Raw genomic sequence first — 17,439 nt, forward strand, 5'->3', positions numbered from 1 at the left:
TGAGCTCAGCACCCCAGGGCGGCCCCACCCAGTGCAAGACAGAGCGAGCCGCAGAGGAACAGCTGAAACCCACGGTAATATTCCACTGAATCCAGCATATCCAGAATGTCAGTTCTTCCCCTTGTCGTCCAGAGGAAAGTCACCCGCGAGATCTTGGCTCCGTTGTCTTCTTCGTTCCGAGTCTTCGAGGTCCGGGGCGTATTTACAGCTGCGGCGCATCTCAGTGCGGACCAGACCTGGGCTGGGGCTGCGGCGGCGGACGGCAGGGCCCGGGTCTGTCATGTGGCCCGGAGGGGATGGTTCCAGCCAACCTGGGTGGGTGTGACCCCAGGAGACTGGCTCCAGGATCTTCGTCACTCGCCGCCGTACAGCTTCTCGCATCTCATACCGGAATCCCGGGTGCCTCAGCGGCAAGCCCAGGCCTCTCGGATCCGGAGCCTCTGCTTTGGGCTCAGAACCAAACCCCGTCAGCGAGCTTTCCGGATCCGGAGCTTGGCCTGAACCCAAGGATGCACCTGAACGTCTTAGCAGGAACCAGAGTGGACGAAACACGCGTGAAAACAGGTTCAGTATCAAGCGTGGAGGACATGGCAGCGACCTGGACCACAGCTCTGCTCTCTGGCAGGGAACATTCCAGAAAACTCAAGCTTAGCTTATAGGATTACCCAGTCTATCTTTCTTCATTTTACAGGTGGGAAACCACGGCTCGGAGAGCTCGGGTGACTTGTCCTAAACCACACGGTGAACTAGTGAAAAGCCAAGGCCTAACCCCCCAACACCAGCAGCTGCTGGTCGGTCATGGTGCTCGTCGTCAGGCTCTGCACCTAGAGCCCCCGTCATTTGAACCCCGTTCCTCTACCTGCCAGCTGCGTGAGCCTGGGCAGATCCCTTAGCCTCTCTGTGCTTCGGTAGTCACGTGTATGAAGCCTGGACGACAATATTCATAGCTCGGCACGGGGCCTGGCACACAGGAAGCCCGAAACGCGCGCCAGTGCTATTATTATCAGCTGTGAATCGGCGCCTGTGTTGCCTCCAGAGGCTCAGGGGCTGCGGGTGCTCAGGACTGAGGGTCCCCCCCGGGCGGGGCTCCACCTCCGCCTCCCCGTGTGATCCCGGGCGCTCTCTTGGTTTCCTACGACAGATCATCGCACAATCAGGGCCTGGAGATCCCACAGATCTGGAATCTCACAGTTCCATAGGTCCGGGTTCCAAAACGGGTCTTGCGGGCTGAAATCGGGGTGTCTGTGTTCCTCGGGCCTTCCCTCGGCTCGCGGTCCCCGTCGCTGAGGCCTCTCCGTGTCCAGCATCGGCATCTCCTCCCCAGGGTCGGCACTTCTCCTCCGGCTCAGGAGCCCGGGGACGACGTTGGGCCCACCTGGAGAGTCAGGAGCAGCAGCCGACTCAAGCCCCTTCATCCCTCAGCTGCACAGTCCCTTTTACGATGATCACAGATGCCGTGGGTTAGGACGTGAGCCTCCTGGGGGCATTATTGTCTTCCACAGGGAAGCAGCTGCGGCTCTCTGGGCCTGTTCCCCCACCTGTGGAAGTAGAGGCTCAGGTAAAGGTGAAGGCCTCTCTGCCCGCACAGGTTGTTTCTAATAAGGGATCCCCCTCCCTGGGTGGCTCAGCGGTTTAGCACCTGCCTTTGGCCCAGGGCGCAATCCTGGAGTCCGGGGATTGAGTCCAACGTCGGTTCCTGGCATGGAGCCTGCTTCTCCCTCCTCCTATGTCTCTGCCTCTCTCTCTCTCTCTCTCTCTCTCTCTGTGTCTACATTAATAATAAATAAATAAATAAATAAATAAATAAATAAATAAATAAATCTTTAAAAAAAATAAGGGATCCCCCTCCTGAACCCCAGGGCCCTGGCCCCGTGACAGCAGTTGCCCCAGTGCTGGCATCACCTGAATACCAGATGGGGAGGCATCTGCTCCGGGGACCCCGGGCCTCCCCTTGGCCCCCCAGCTGCCGAAAGAACCATACATGTAACTAAAACCAACTTGATTGCTGACTTCCCAGGCAAGTCAGAACTGCTCTGCTGGTTTCAGAGCCATTTGAGACACAGAGAGAACTTTCCAGGCTGAGGGGGACAGCCGGCACCAGGGGGCCACGGTCCTGGGTGATAAGCGGCACAGGCTGGGAACACGAGCAGCCACCCGGGGACACCGGCGGGAGGCAGGCCTCACATGCTGAGGGGGAAGGACGGACGGGGTCCAGAGGGGACAGGGAGGCGGCACCACCGAGCACAGATGGGCACGGAGGCTGGATTCACAGCTGGGGTGAGGCTGTGCACGGGAGAGTGGCCGGTGAAGTGCCACAGATGACCGCAGTGGGAGCCGTGGTGTGGAGAGAGGATGGGCTGGGGTGACAGGCAGGGCTGCCTTTCGATCCACACCCTGGCAGATGAGCTGTGTGACTTTTGGCAAGTGACACAGCTTCTCTGAGCCTGGGTCTCTGCATCTAAAAAGTGCCTCACGGCCAAGTCCGTAGCAGTGTTATTCACGATTGCACCAAATACCCACGGTGAACGGACGCGCAAAATGTGGTCTCTCCAGACAGTGGGATATGAGTCAGCTTTAAAAGGAAGGACATTCGGGGGCGCCTGGGTGGCTCCGTCGGTTAAGCATCCAACTCTTGATTTTGGCTCAGGTCATGATCTCCGGGCCGTGAGATCGACCCCACTTTGGGCTCCATGCTCAGTGGGGAGTCTGCTTGAGATTCTTTCCCTCTCTCCCACTGTCCCCGACCAAATAAATAAGTAAATAAATAAAATCTTTAAAGGGCCATTAAGAAAGAGGATCGAGTGAGTTGATAATGGTGGAGATGGAGGACATGGAACAGGTGGGGGACATCGTGGTGGAGATGGAGGACGTGGGACAGGTGGGAGACATCATGGTGGAGATGGAGGATGTGGGACAGGTGGGGGACATTGGGTGGAGATGGAGGACATGGGGCAGGTGGGGGACATCATGATGGAGATGGTGGAACCAGGACAGGTGGGGGACATCATGGTGGAGATGGAGGACATGGGACAGGTGGGGACATCATAGTGGAGATGGTGGAAGGAAGACAGGTGGGAGACATCGTGGTGGAGATGGTGGAACCAGGACAGGTGGGGGACATCATGGTGGGGGTGATGCACATGGGACAGGTGGTGGAAGTAATAAGGGTGGTGATGGTCAAGATAATGACAGTGGTGGTGATGCTGGGGTTGGCAGTGGAAATGCGTGTGCACCTTCCCAAGGAATAGGATTTTCAGCCCTCAGTGATCATCTCTGCTCATTTCCTCCCCGGAGGAGGGCAGGCTGGGAAACCTGCGGTGAGTGTTGATTTTCTATCTACGTGCGGCGACCGATGTGGGCGTCCTGAGGTCCCGGGCTGCAGGTCGGGCTGGAGTGTGGGCTAGCGGACTCAAGTCACAGCGCTGGCCTCTGCTGCCCATTCTGCACGACATGCTCTGTGGAGCCAGAACCAGCAAGAGCCCGAGGCCCGGCGCTGCGGGTGCACCTTCCTCCGTGGAAATCAGCTGATGACCTAATCAGACTAAGTGTCCGCGGCCGAGACACGGAGGACAACTGGGAATTTCCCTGATGCCGCAGCCCGTAGTTAAGGAAAGTTACGGTGGAGAACAAACGCCAGCACTATAGGAAATTAGGGCCGGCGTTCCCAGCACCCTGCCCCCCAGGCCCTGCAGGGTGCCGCCCCTACACCAGGCCTCCTCTGTGACACCAGAGGCTACAGTCGGGGCCATGGTACCCACACCTTCAGGTACGATAAGGCGGCGGCAGTCCCCGATGCCTTCGGGTCTAACCTCTATGCTGCTGTGAAATCGGGACGCCGGGGCCGGAAGTCTGGCTGTGTGCGCGAACGAACACAGTGCTGCTTCTGTGTCCTGGCCCTTCGGGTTTGGAGTTGTGGGAGGCCGGCAGGGAGGACGGCCACCTGGCACGGTTCCCCAGCCCACGCTGAGCCCTCTTCCTCCAGCGTGCAGGAGAGGAGAGCGATGAGAGGGGGAGCTCTGGTCAAGAGCAGTGGAACCAAAGCCCGGTGGTCGAAGCCCGTGCCCTGGGAGCTGCAGCTCCAGCAGTGGGTTGGCTGGAGAGCATCGGCCACACTCCCCAACCCTCCCTGACACCAGGCCCTTCTCACACTTTGAGAAGTCATGCGAAGCTTTTAGTCCGCGTCTTAGGCAGGCAGTTCACGGAAGAACCACTCCAAGTGGCCGATGAACCCTTGTTACAACATTCAGCTCTACTAGTCACCAGAAATGCAAATTCAATCAGCAGTTATGCCCTTTTGGGGCTGATGAGATTGGCAAAGATGAAAGAGTGACCACATCCATCGCTGGCGCAAGTCCACGGAGCCTTTAGCTTGTGGGGATGCATCGTGGGGAGATAATTAAGAACGTGTGTATAGATGCCCGTAGCGGCGTTGCTTCTAGTAAGAAAAAACCTGGAAGCCCCGTGGGATCTGCAGAAGTAAATCATGGCTCATCCACGCAACACTGTGCCCGCAGCCATTACAAATCATGTTTGGGGGACGCCTGCCCCCCAAACCATTGGGCGTCTGACTCTTGGTCTCAGCTCAGGTCTCCATCTCAGGCTCGTGAGTTCAAGCCCCGCCTCGGACTCAGTGTTGGGCGTGGGGCCGACTTCAAAATAAATGAGGAAAGAAGCCAGTGACACTTGTTAATTGTGTTGGTCAGAGGGAAGGACATTCCCAGTGTGGTTTTGCAGCCGAGCGGCAGGGCCTGGTCTACGTGGGCGAGCTCTGTGCACGTGTGCACACGAGAGACCCAGGGGAGGATAAGCCAGCGTGTTAGATACGCATTTATGGGCCCTTTGGTCCTCCTTTTTGTTTATTTCTGTTCTTTCAGTGTGCACACGGGCGTTGCCTAAGTGGGGTCGGGAAAAGAAAAATATATTTTTAATGACGAAAGTGCTTAGAGGAGCTTGGCGTTGATGGCTCGGGGGGGGAGGGCCCCAGGGATCCTCTGGCTGCAGGCCTGTTTGTTGGCAAGGGGCACGAGATTAATCTCAATCTACCATCCGCTGTGTCACCGTCTATTTCGGGAGAGTGGCAGCTCTTCACCCTCTCCAGCTCAGGTGTCAGCTGCTGGGGAGAAGTCATCAGTCAAGGGGACAGAGCAGCAGCAGGCGGGGTGCCAAGCCGCCGTGCACGAGGAAGGAGGCATGTCTCCAGGGCCCTACTCCCGCGGGGCAGGGCCGCCGCTGGGCCAAGTGGGCTCCGGCCCCCTTCGCGGTCACTGGAGGCTCAGTTTACCAGGACAGAGAGGCTGTGGCCCAGTGTCGGTCACGTGCTGACCCCCGGCCAGGGAAGGACCATGCATTTTGTAAGAGGGACCCGAGGGGTGAACGGCGATGGCCCAAAATGCAATGTGGGAGCAGCTTCCAGATAAGGAGACGGGGAGGATGAGAGGCCAAGGGCAGCAGCTAACGATCGCACATGAGACACCTAGAGCGGGTTGGACTGTGTCCCCCCGAGAGATCTGCTGAGCCCTGAAGCCTGGCACCCATGAGTGCGACCTTCTTTGGATAAGGAGTCTTTGCCGATGTAATTAAGGGTCTCAAGCTGAGCTCATCCCGGATTTAGGATGGGCCCTGAATCCAACGGCGGGTGTTTTTATCAGAGGGAGATTTGACAGAGGCAGAGGGTGGGGCGATGCTGCCATAAGCCAAGGAGCTGCTGGAGCCTCCAGAGCCGGGGGCGCCCCGAAAGTATCCCCCCTCGAGTCTTCTGGGGGGAGCCCGGCCCTCCTGGCACTTTAATTGCAGACCCCCTGGCTACCCGGTTGGCGGTCACCGGCTAGGGCGGCCCTAGGAAACGAATGCAACGCCCAGACCCTTGAGCGTGACCTTGTGCGGTCCTTCCCCTGAGCCCCCTGCGCTTGGGCCGTTGCTGGAGGGAGCGCGGGTTCCAATTCGGGTTTGCACCTTGGCTGTGCAGCCTCCGCATAATTATATGCCCCACGGGAGCTTAGAATGCCCTGCGGGGATTTGCACAAGCATTTTGAAGGCGACAGGGGAGTGTAACGGCCACACGCCCGGGCTCTGGAGTCACCCTGCCCGACGCAGAGCCCCTGCCTTCCCGTTTCTTCGCCGCATGACCTTGAGCACGTGACACACAGTTCGGGTTCCTTACCTGCGAACCAGAGTCGACATAGTACTCGCCCCAGAGATGGTTTTGTGGATTAAGGCAGTGTAGACAGTGCAGAGTGCTTAGAGGGACACCTGGCAGGTGGTAGGACTCCGGGGGGTGGGGGTGGGGCACGGGAGAAACGCGTACAGCTTCTGTTTCTTCGCAGGGAGTAGAGAGTTCTCTGTGGATGAATTTGGGGAAAGCGACGTTTGTCCTGCCCGGGAGGGGCCTGCGCTTGTCCAGCACCAGGCGCCGTCGGGAGGGATGGTCCGTGTGTCCGAGCAGGCGGGTTAGGAAGCTCTGTGGCTGCACGGCCGCTCCCGTCCTATCCTGCATCCCTATGTTCATTCAACTGCCTGCGTAGGTAACAGGGCAGGGGGGGGGATGGGGAAGGATCGGGGAGGCGGGGACAGCATCTCTGGAGGGGGCCTGAGAAAGCAAGTGAAGGAGTGAGGCAGGTGGTGGAAGCAGGTGCAAGGGCCCTGCGCCGGCCTGTGCTTGGGGTGTGGGAGGAATGGGAGCAAGGTGGAGTGGGAGGCTTGGAGGGAGGCGGGAAGCAGGGTGGGTGGTGAGATGAGAGAGAGGAGGAGGCTGGGGGGTGGGGGGTGAGCCGGAGGGCGGTAACCACCTGGCCGTGGGGTGGAGGGCCTGGGGCTGCCCACAGAGCAGGAGCAGGGGCGAGTGTCCGGCCATCGGGAGGTGACTTTCCGGTCTCCTCCTGGGGATTTCAGGTCTCCTGTCCCCTCGGTTCTGGATTCTGGGGGGGGGGGGGCGCGGCTGCAGCGACTGGAGGGGTGCACGTCCAGGGTGCCAACGGGGCCGTGAAGCCAGCAGCATCGGTAGCTGCCAGCGTTCCTGCCCCGAGAACCTGCCGGGGGTGCCGTCCCCCATCGCGCACAGGGGAGTGGCCTCCTGACCTACCCCCTCGGGTAGCCCCCTCGGCCCGCCCGGCAGCCTCCCCACCCGGACACCTCCGCGTGCCAGGCTCCCAGCTGGGGGCCGGCGGTGTAGACAAGGTAGGCACAGCCCCTCACCCTGTGGAGGATGCACAGGGGCTCCGGGGAGAGGTGGCAATCAGGGCGGGCTTCCAGTAGGAGGTGTGTCCTGACTTCTGAACAGGAGACGGCCCACCTCCTTCAGAGGGCGAACCTTTTAGGCCTCATGAGACATCTGGCCTCTTGGAACTACTCAAGCCTGCGGTTACAGTGCGGGAGCTGCCGAGAGGAGGGGGAGGCCCGCGGGCCTGGCTGTTCCAGGGTGATGTGACCTGCACAGGGTGGTGGGGGGACGTGGCTGTGGGGCCGTAGGCTGGGGCATCTGCTCTCAGAGAAAGTCCCTGGGCGCTCGCTGCAGGGGGACGGGAAGGACGGAGACAGCAGGTGCTTCCCTGCGGCGGCCTGGATCTGGGGTCGTTTTCCCAGGTGACCACAGGCCCTTTGCACAAGGAGAATAGGGAGCGCCGAGTCGTTCCTAAGGCCCCGCATGTGCATCGCTTTCCTCTTGTCCTACCCTAACTTCAGCGGCGCCCGGGAGTTCCTCTTATCAAAGGTTGACGGTGACGATGTATGTTTCCCGTGTCCTTAGGGGGCAACATTATAAGCTGTGGCCCTATGGCAGGCTGTTTCCCTCCTCCTCTTCCCCCTTTTTCCTCTCCTCCTCCTCCTCCTCTACTTCCTCTCTTCCTCTTCTCCTCCTCCTCTTCCTCCTCCCCCTCCTTCTCCTCCTCCTCCTCCCTCTCTCTCTTCTACTTCTCCATCTTCCTCTTCCTCTTCCTCCTCCCCCTCTTCCTTCTCCTTCTTGTTCTTTTTCCCCTTCTTCTTCCTCTTCCTCCTCCTCTTCCTTCTTCTTCCTCCTCCTCCTCCTTCTTCCTCTTCCTCTTCCTCCTCTCCTTCTCCTCCTCCTCCTTCTCCTTCTTCCTCTTCCTCCTCCTCCTTCCCTTCCTCCTTTTCCTCCTCCTTCTTCCTCTTCTTCTTTTCCTTCTTCTCCTTCTTCCTCTTCCTCCTCCTCCTTCTTCTTGTTCTTTTCCTCCTTCTCCTTCTTCTTCTTCCTCCCCCTCTTCCTTCTTCTTCCTCCTCCTCTTCCTCCTCCTCCTCCTTCTCCCTCTCCCTCTTCTTTTTCTTCTTCTCCTTCTTCCTCCCCCTCCTCTTTCTTCTTCTTTTCCTTCTTCTCCGTCTTCCTCTTCCTCCTCCTCTCTCCTTCTCCTCCTCCTCCCTCTTCTTCTTCTCCTTCTTCCTCCCCCTCCTCTTTCTTCTTCTTTTCCTTCTTCTCCTTCCTCCTCCTCCTCTTTCTTCTTTTCCTCCTCCTTCTTCTTCCTCTTACTCCTCCTCCTTCTCTCTCTTCCTCCTCCTCTTTCTTCTTCCTCCTTCTCCTTCCTCTTCCTCTTTATCCTCCTCCTTCTCTTTTTCCTTCTCCTTCTCCTCCTCCTCCTTTTCCTTCTTCTCCTTCTTCCTCTTCCTCCTCCTTCCCTTCTTCTTCTTCCTCCTCCCCCTCCTCCTCCCCCTCCTCTTCCTCTTCCTCTCCTTCTCCTCCTCCTCCTTCTTCTTCCTCCTCTTCCTCTCCTTCTCCCCCTCCTCCTTCCTCTTCCTCTTCATCCTCCTTCTCTTTCTCCTTCTCCTTCTCCTCCTCCTCCTTCTTCTTCTTCTTTTTTTTTTTTTTTTTTTTTTTTACCAGTTTTGTAAAATCCCAAAGCCTGAGGACCACAGCTCTAGACTGTAGGCTCTCAAGAGATCTTTGTCGTGGGCAGACAGTCTTCTCCTCAACCTCTGGCCATGCCCATCACCCCCAGGCTGCGTCTGGGACACAGACTGGCTGAAGCCGCTGCCCCGGGGGCTGCACACCCAGAGGCTCGCACAGGGACCAGGCAGAGATGACGAGTGAAGAGGCTCGCGGCATGTGTCCTGTCTCATTAGGGCAGCGTGACGGGTGCGTCCGCGTGACGGTGCTGCCTTATTGCCTGACTTCCACAGGCTTTTTTCAGACTCTTGAAAGACTACCACCATCACATTGACAAAAAGCAAATTTTTTTAAATGTCTTAATCCAAATTCTCAATTCCTGGCCGTGACTGTCTGGTGACTCCACACTCAGCCCACTGGAAACCCAGCAGGGACCATCCTCTGGGAAGATGCCGTGTCTAGGGGGCCCCATCCCGTCTTGGAGGCACATCCAACACCCACCCACGCTTTCAGATTTCACCTGTGCCTCTTGCCTGTGAGGCCTTTCTCATTCCACCCAAATAATCCTTCACGCTCAAACGTATTCACTTATTCCATAAATATCCATGAGAACATACTAGACCTTCTAGGCACCCTGCCTCTTCATTCTCTAAATCTGTGAAGCCCTGCAGATCCCCAGCCGTGTATTATCTTCCTTTCCAGTAGCTTCGTGTATTTTAGGTGCGGTTCCTCTGTTGGATTATAAACGTCCTGGGGCCGGGGACAACATAGGCAGATGGAAGAAACAGGGGCTTTGGAGTAAAACAGACCAAGCTGAGTGTAGCTTGAATTCTGGCTCCACCAGTTAATCGTGTACAAATTGCCAAAGATATCGGAGGCCCATTTCCTCAGCTACGAGTTGAGCATAGCGCTGCTCACCTCCCAGAGGAAGGAAGTGATAAATGACATGTGCTAAGGGGCGTGCACTGCATCAGAGCACTGCAGGTGTCAGCACCCGGTACCCACACGACCACGCACCCCCTTCCCGGTCTAGGGCGTGCGTCAGGCCTCAGGACGTTGTAGGTGAATTATACTGAAGTGCGAGACGTGCATATTCTTTCTTCTCAGAAATCTGCCCAGTGTGTCTCCCCTGGGCCCTGTCCCAGCCCTGCTCTTCTCCCCGTGTTGATTCACTGGGGACTAGCTCTTTGCAACGTGGCTGCTAATCCTTGATGATGTATCACGTGCCCAGCTTTTTAGGGGCCCATGTTCTTCATTTAAAAAGAGAATGTAGAAAAAAAAAATAAATAAAAAAAAAATAATAAAAAGAGAATGTAGGCCAATGAGCACGTGAAAAGATGCTCAGCGTCACTAGTATTAGAGAAATGCAAATCAAAATCACATCCACAAAAAATGAGATACTACTTTACACCCATTAGGATGAGCATTATTATTATTATTATTTAATGTGACATAAGTCTGGGTAAGGATGTGGAGAAATGGGAGCCCTCGTGCGCCGCTGGCAGGGACGTGAAGTGGAGCAGCCACAGTGGAACCTCAGTTGGTTGAGGAGCTGACTCTGGGTTTCGGCTCCAGTCGTGATCGCAGGGTCCAGAGATCCAGCCCCCGCATCGGGCTCCTCGCTCGGTGGGGAGTCTGCTTGAGGACTCTCTCTCTGTCTCCCTCTGCCCCTCCCTCAACACACTCTCTCTCTCTCAAATAAATAAAATTGGAAAAATATAGAGAGGAAGAAGGAGAAGGAGCGGAGGAGGAGATTGGAGGGTAGATGGAGGAGAAGCCACACTCCCTCTGTGGTCAGAGAATGACTCTCGCCACACAGATGGGCCATTTTCCACGCCGCTAAATCCTTGCTTTCGCTCCGAGCTCCTCCCGCCTCCCGTCAGGTGTTCCAGGCAGGTGGAGGAAAGGAGACAGTTTCATTCGACTTTTCGCCTCCGATCAATATAATGAAAAAACACCCCTCTTGCTACCGCAGAAAAACACGAAGAGCGCTGTGGTGGTGGCTTCTGGATGCTCCGGCAGACGTTATTCCAGGGGTGCCTACGAGGGCGCCTTTGGGTGACATGAACTTCCAATCAGCAGACTGGGTGAAGCAGAGTGCCCTCCCCCGGGCTGGTGGGCCTCACCCAATCAGTTGATTAGAACAAAACAAAACGGATCCTCCTGTGAGTAGGTTTGAGGGGGGGGCGGGGAGGATGCCTCCTGCCTGACGACCTCGAGCTAGGACATCACTTCCCTCTCGCCTTCTGACTTGGGCTGAGACGCTGGCTCCTCCTGGGTGCTGAGCCTGCCAGTATTCAGACGGGAACTCCACCATCAGCTCTCGGGGTCGCCGGCCTTACCAGCCTCTCGAGAGCCCGGACTCATGCGGACTCACCCTCCTCAGGTGTCTCGAGTCAGGTGTGGGCACAATTTGAAACCTTGAGAAACTGAATAAAACAAACGCTGTTTTTCCAAGCACGAATGGTGGCCAGGCGCCATGGCGAGAACTTTCCAGATGGGCCTTATTTCATGCTCAGGCCGCCGTCAGCAGGCCAGCTGGGGCGCTGCTCCAGCTCACCGGGGGGTGTCCCTCGGCGTCCACATTCGGAGCCCTGCTCCTGACAAGGGCGGCCTCTCTGGTCCCTCCTCGGTCAGGGTCTGGGGGCAGGAGGGTTGCTGGAGTGTTCTAGGGCATCTCTTTAAAAGCCAGTCTGCCTGAAAGGAGCTTGTTCTGAGGGGCTGGGCGGGTCTGGGCAGCCCCAGGGGAGCGCGTGGGACAGGGTGGCCATCAGCGTGGGGCCTGGGGTCAGTCCCAGCTCCATTGTTCCCTGGCTGCGAGGCCTTGGGCAAGTCACCTGATGCTCTGTGCCTCGGTTTGACCATCTGTAAAAGGGGGATAGTCATGGGGCCCCTTGCTGGGTTGGCGTGAGGATCAAATAAGCTAAAGTGCGTGAAGCCCTGAGAGCAGTGCCCAGTGCACCCCAAGTGCTGCCTCGGCATTGGCTTTCGTTTGCTGTTCTACACTCAGACAGCGGAAGACATGGGGGTCCGGAAGGTAGAGAGAACATTCCAGATCAAGTAGGGACATCCCAGGGCCCCCTGTCCCCGCGTGTGCCCTCCCCTGCCCCACCTTTCCCCTGGCCCTGCCCTGCTGCCCACCCTGTTGGACCTGGGGTCCTGAGGCCAGGACTGGGTCTTTCTCTTCTTCCTTGCATCCTGCGTCCTCCGTCTTCTCCCTCCTTGCACCCTCCACGGCCTGCAGCGTGAAACCTCCCTCGCCTAACGCCCGAAGCAAAGCAGCCCACTTGGTAACGCAGCTCAGGGTGCCGACGTAGCCCTGCCGTCGGAGGGAGCTCACTTAGCCGGGCTCACCCCCCTCCAAGGTTCTTGACCAGGAGGACCCGAGGCCCCCTCCGAGGGGCCCTGTGGCACTGCTGGGGCGCATTTGCGATGGTCATGCTGGGGGGCACGGCTCTGGCATTGAGCAGCCGACAAACCCCCGCACCACGCAGGCTCGCCTCCCGCGACACTTCCCACCCGAGACGCCTACAGGCCCAGGGGGAGGAGTCTGGGCTAGAGTAAGACCCCGCAGGGGAGGAGGGGGCCCCAAAGTGCCCGACTCCTGAGTCCTGCAGCCAGCGGACGCCCGGTGCCCCCCGTGGACCTCGTCTGCGCGGCTGTGGCTTCATGGACCTCGCTCCCGGCCCCACCTTTGTGAGCCGCGAGGACCGTTAGGACAGTCAGGACAGCGACAGCGACAGCGTATCCTACCTGCAAGCTGCATCAGGCGCCACTCCAGAGTCTCCCACCCCCCGGGGCGTGTGCGGGACGTTTTGCAAACAAACCTGTTTCTTCCAGCCACAGAGAAATGTGAGAGGACATTTCCGAAAAGCGTCGCTTTGTCGCTTTGTCGCTTTGTAAAAATGCCAAGCGTAACCCCAAGGCGCGGAGACGCTCGTGGAAGCTGGCATCGACTCAAGGAGTCTTGGCAAGCACACGTTGGGTTTAAGTGGCAGCCTCCGTGGCCTCTGTTGTTCCGTCGTGGTTGTTTTCCAGTCAGTGCTGCTTCTCGAAGGCAAGAACTGCTGGAAAGTTCTTCTAAAGGCCATAGTGACCTGGTACGGGTTTGAAGATCGCAGATGTTATCTTGGAAATAGAGACCTCCTGTGCTTCGTAGGCGTCTGCCTTGCTTGTGTCCACACCATCGGGGCTGGGGGCAGGGTGGTTAGAGGAGGCAGGTCACTCGATCGGTCCACTTTCCATTGAAGAAAACGGGGACTCCAAGGGAACCCCGATAAACGCCTTCAAGGGATATAGGAGACAACTGTCTCCTCTTGGGTTCAAATGCATTTAAAATGCTTCTAAGTAGTAAACGAAAGTTTGGCTTCTTCAAGAAAAAGAAAGTCACAAAACCAGTTCAAACCTAAGCTGGAGAAACATGCCGAGCTGTCTCGTCCAGCTCACTCCTTGGGTGCGTAAGGTGGGCGCGGAATCGGGGAGCCGAGGGGCTGTGAGTCTGGTTGCCAGGCAGCGGTTCCCATGGGGATGGGAGCATCGGCGGGTTGGCTGTAGGCCACGTGAAAGACGGGCCAGGACCGAAGGAAGGAGGAGGCCTCTGCTTCCGAGCTGGAGAAGGAGAGATACACAAACAAAGACCCGAAGGGTGGTTGCGGGGTTGCTGAGCGATGAGCGGGGGGCTGCTCTTTGCAGGACAGGAGCCAGCTCGTTAGGGAGGTGCGAAGACGTCATTCGGAGATGGGTTGAGGGCCAGCTTCTTGAAACCTGGAAGTGCAGAAAAAGAGAGCAACAGCCGATTTTCCTGAAAGCTGAAAGGAAGCCAGCGGAACGCAGAGACTGCAGGCGGTTGAACTTAATGTCAAAATGTGTCCTCGCTTCTGGGGAAGCTGAGTCACTGAACGAGCCATGTGAGCTCTCAAGGCTTCGCGTTCTCATCCATAGGGTGGGCATAATAACACCACCCGCCCCATAAAGTTGCGGAGAGAATTAAGAGCACGTTTGTCTGCACATAGTAAGTGCAAAAATGTGAGTGTAGTTTCGACTGCTTTATTGTAAACAGTTCGTGACCGTAACTTGACTGTGCATCAGGCAGCGCGTGGGGATTATCCCTGGTAACAAACAGTCTTTGCTGGCTGACCCCTCACACGGGTCTATGTTTCGTTCACGTCCAGGGAGGGTTTGTATCAGCTTCCTAGGGCTGCTGTAACAAAACATCACAGGTGGGGGGTGGACGAGGGGGGTGTCTAGATAAAAGACATCGGTTTTCTCACAGTTCTGGAGGCCGATGTCCCAGACTGAGGTGCCAGCAGGATCGGTTTCTGGTGAGGTCTCTCTTCCTGGCTTGTGGGCGGCCACCTGCTCCCAGAGTCGTCCCATGGCCTTACCTCTGTGCACACGCAGAGGGAGGGAGGGAGAGAGAGATCTCTGGGTTATTTCTCCCTCTTCTTAGGAGGACACCACTCCTTTGAGATTACAGCCCCACCTTTCTGACCTCATTTAACCTTAATTATCCCCCTAGTATTATCTCTAATTAACAGTCACACTGGGGGTTAGGTCAACAACCTGTGAATGTGGGGGTGGGCACATAATTCAGCCCATAACCGGGCTGGTGGTGGAGGCGGGGCCTCTGTTCGTGATGTTCGCTTGCAGACCCTGGCGAGTCGGGGGCTTCATCTCCACCCACGTCCACGTCTCCCTCCTCAGCTCATACTGAACGCCCCTGTGCCCACGCTGCTGCCCCTGGCTACACGGTGCTCCCCGAACACTGAGCTCCTTGCCAGGTTCCTGTCTCTTCTGCCTATGGTCTTCTTCCATGACTGGTTCCATCTGGTTCTTTAGGTCTTTGCTGAAACAGTAGCTCCTGAACACCCCATCTGAGGACGGTCCACTTCCCCAGACACCATTTTACCCTAGTGTGTCATCTTCACGTTTATTTCTTTTTCACACATGCATGCACACACAAAAGCATTTATTTATGGGGATCCCTGGTGGCTCAGCGGTCTAGCACCTGCCTTTGGTCCAGGGCATGATCCTGGAGTCCCGGGATCGAGTCCCACATCAGGCTTCCTGCATGGAGCCTGCTTCTCCCTCTGCTTGTGTCTCTGCCTCTCTCTGTGTCTCTCATGAATAAATAAATATTTTTTTAAATAAAATAAAGAAATAAAACAGAGATTGCCAGGGTTCCTCTGGGCATTGTCAGAGTGGGTGTCCAGAAGCTCTCCAACTCCCCGGGGAACCTGCCCTTGAAAACTCTCTCCAGGTGATTCCGAAACACACGGAAGCTTCGTAGAAGCTTCGGTGCCTGCCGTTTGGAGGCCACCTTCAGATGCAGCCTATTTTGCCCGCTCCCGTGGAGGGAAAGCCTTCCTAGAGTAGCGGAGTTGCTCCAGCGCTGTGCTAACCCTCTGTTCCCTTTCACCCTGAGGACCATGACAAGAAGGAAGGCATCCAGCTCGGGAAGCAGCCCGCAGTCTGGAGCCCACCGCGCCCCTGGCACTGCCCCGGCCCCCTGCATCGGCCCCTCCTCCGCCCCAAGGCCTGGTACCCAGGTCTGCAGAGGCCCTGGCCCCAAGTCTCCTCTGGCTTCACCACCTGAGGGGCTGGAGACCCGGAGTCCCACACCTTAGAGCAGGGCGAGGGGGACCGAGGCATTCTGATTTTCCCAGGGATTACTAAGGGGCTCTTTAAAAAGCTTCCAGGCCATTATCACCACCCCCAGCCCAGCCCTCCCACTCGCTCTGGGGGACCCCCTGCTCCCCACTTGGCAAGCCCTCGCCTGCCCACCTCCGGGCCATTCTCCGACCTCTCTCACCGCCTGCCTTTTCCACAGGCCGTGAGCAAATCCAGTGCTCCCTGCCCCTGGGGAACAGGAGGATATTCCTGCACGAGCTGTCCGAGGCCAGCTTCAGCGAGTGCAGGTTCAGCCTGTCGCTCACGGACCTGTTCATCATCATCTTCTCGGGCGTGGCCGTGTCCATCGCCGCCATCATCTCCAGCTTCTTCCTGGCCACCGTGGTGCAGTGCTTCCAGAGGTGTGCCCCCAACAAGGACACCGAGGACGAGGACGAGGACGAGGACGACTGAGCTGCGCCCCCTCCCCGGCTTGCCTGAGCCTCCCGAAGAGAGGGGTGCGGGGAGGTGGGAAGGAGCCGACCTGCAGCGCCCAGAGCAGCACCTGCCCCTGACTGCGCACCTGGGCGCCCACAGTCTAGAACCTGCAGGGTAGAGGAACCCAGGAGGGGTTCTGGGGGGACCTGTCTCCCCGCCGGAAGTGCGAGAAGCGGGGAGGGGACGGCCCAGCCAGGCGTCCCCATCGCACTGAAGCCAGGGGGTGCGGACCCTTGTAGGTCCCTCCGCCGGACTGGTTTGTGCATCGTCCTCTGGCCTGGACTGGGAGACCAAGCAGCGGCTTCCTCTTCCTCCTCCCCCACACCGACCCAGGATGCAGCAGCTCAGACGAGCCTCGAATCCGGGGCCCTGTCCCCAGAGCGGGACCTGTCCTGCCTTAACGGGCTCGAGCGGGGAGGTGCGTGTGGCTGCCGTGCACCGAGGGAAGAGCCAAGGCCCGGCCAAAGGGTGTCTGTCGCTGAGCTTTGGTGAGCAGCTGAGGAAGGCTTTTGCCGGCGGAACTCACACCCTCAGCCTCAGCAGCTCGGCAGAGGAAGGACGGGGATCGATGTGTAGTCACGATGGCCTCTGTGCCCCGTCACTCCTCCCCCTGCGATGCAACCAGTTGTCTCCCTTCCCCAGCCCCCCCTGGCCCCCCAGCTCGAGTGTCTCCTCGACCAACTAACATCTGACCCGTCTCTGTGCTGACACCGGCCCGGACTTGTCATCCCCAGAATCTGCGGTAAACTGTCCCGAGGCCAGGATTCCAAAAATCAGGTTGCATTGGATCAACAAAATGTTAAAAGAGAAAAAGGGAAAAAAACCCTAAGCCTGAGACTCGGCCCCTGAGAAACCTCCATCCGCGGCCTTAGGGCATGTGTGACATTTGTTTGCAGCACAGGGTGTGACAGGAGGTGTTTTCCTGGATGTGCAAGATGGCGCTTTGGGGCAGAGAGAATATGCAGCCGTGTCACACGCCCACAGGCTGATACAAGGTGACGGTGTCAGAGCATCAGACCCTGCTGGGGACCGAGACATAGACGGGGCCCGAGAGAAGCCCCTGGGTGTTTCGGGGTGGGTGGATAGATGGGTGGATGGATCCTTTGTTTCTTACAATATATTCCTCACGTGTCCTTCTTCCATTGCTTCCTTCCATCTCTGCCTCCGCAAATCCCAACTGAGCGCTTGCGAAGGGCCAGGCCCTGGTCCGGACAGCGTGGGTGTGGGTGTGGGTTGAGTAAGAAGACAGGGCCCCTGCTCACTTGGCCTCTGTTCTTAGCGGAGAACACAAAACAAACAAGTAGATAGAACTGTAATGGCAGGTAGAGAGAAGCCCCGTGAAAGAGGTGAGTGAGATCCTGCGAAAGAGTCACGGGTGAAAGCTACTCAAGAATGGATAGTCGGTGTGTTAGCCCGGGCTCTCCAGAGCAACCACACGGAGACATGTATGCTGTATGTCTGTGACTGTCCGTCCATCCAGCCATCCACCCACTCACCTAACC

The 17,439-nt window shown here is 57.6% G+C and overlaps 1 protein-coding gene across 1 annotated transcript in view; it reads left to right on the forward strand.

Moving 5' to 3' along the window:
- Positions 1-17,076, forward strand: part of LRRC38 (leucine rich repeat containing 38) — a 29,431-nt gene extending 12,355 nt beyond the window's left edge. The window contains exon 2 of the mRNA XM_041764883.1: positions 15,660-17,076. Coding sequence (XP_041620817.1) covers positions 15,660-15,913 — 254 coding nt within the window. The 3' untranslated portion in view covers positions 15,914-17,076. The remainder of the gene's footprint in view (positions 1-15,659) is intronic.
- Positions 17,077-17,439: the final 363 nt, after the last annotated feature.

The sequence above is a fragment of the Vulpes lagopus genome, chromosome 8, assembly GCF_018345385.1.
Source record: "Vulpes lagopus strain Blue_001 chromosome 8, ASM1834538v1, whole genome shotgun sequence".
Taxonomy (NCBI): domain Eukaryota; kingdom Metazoa; phylum Chordata; class Mammalia; order Carnivora; family Canidae; genus Vulpes; species Vulpes lagopus.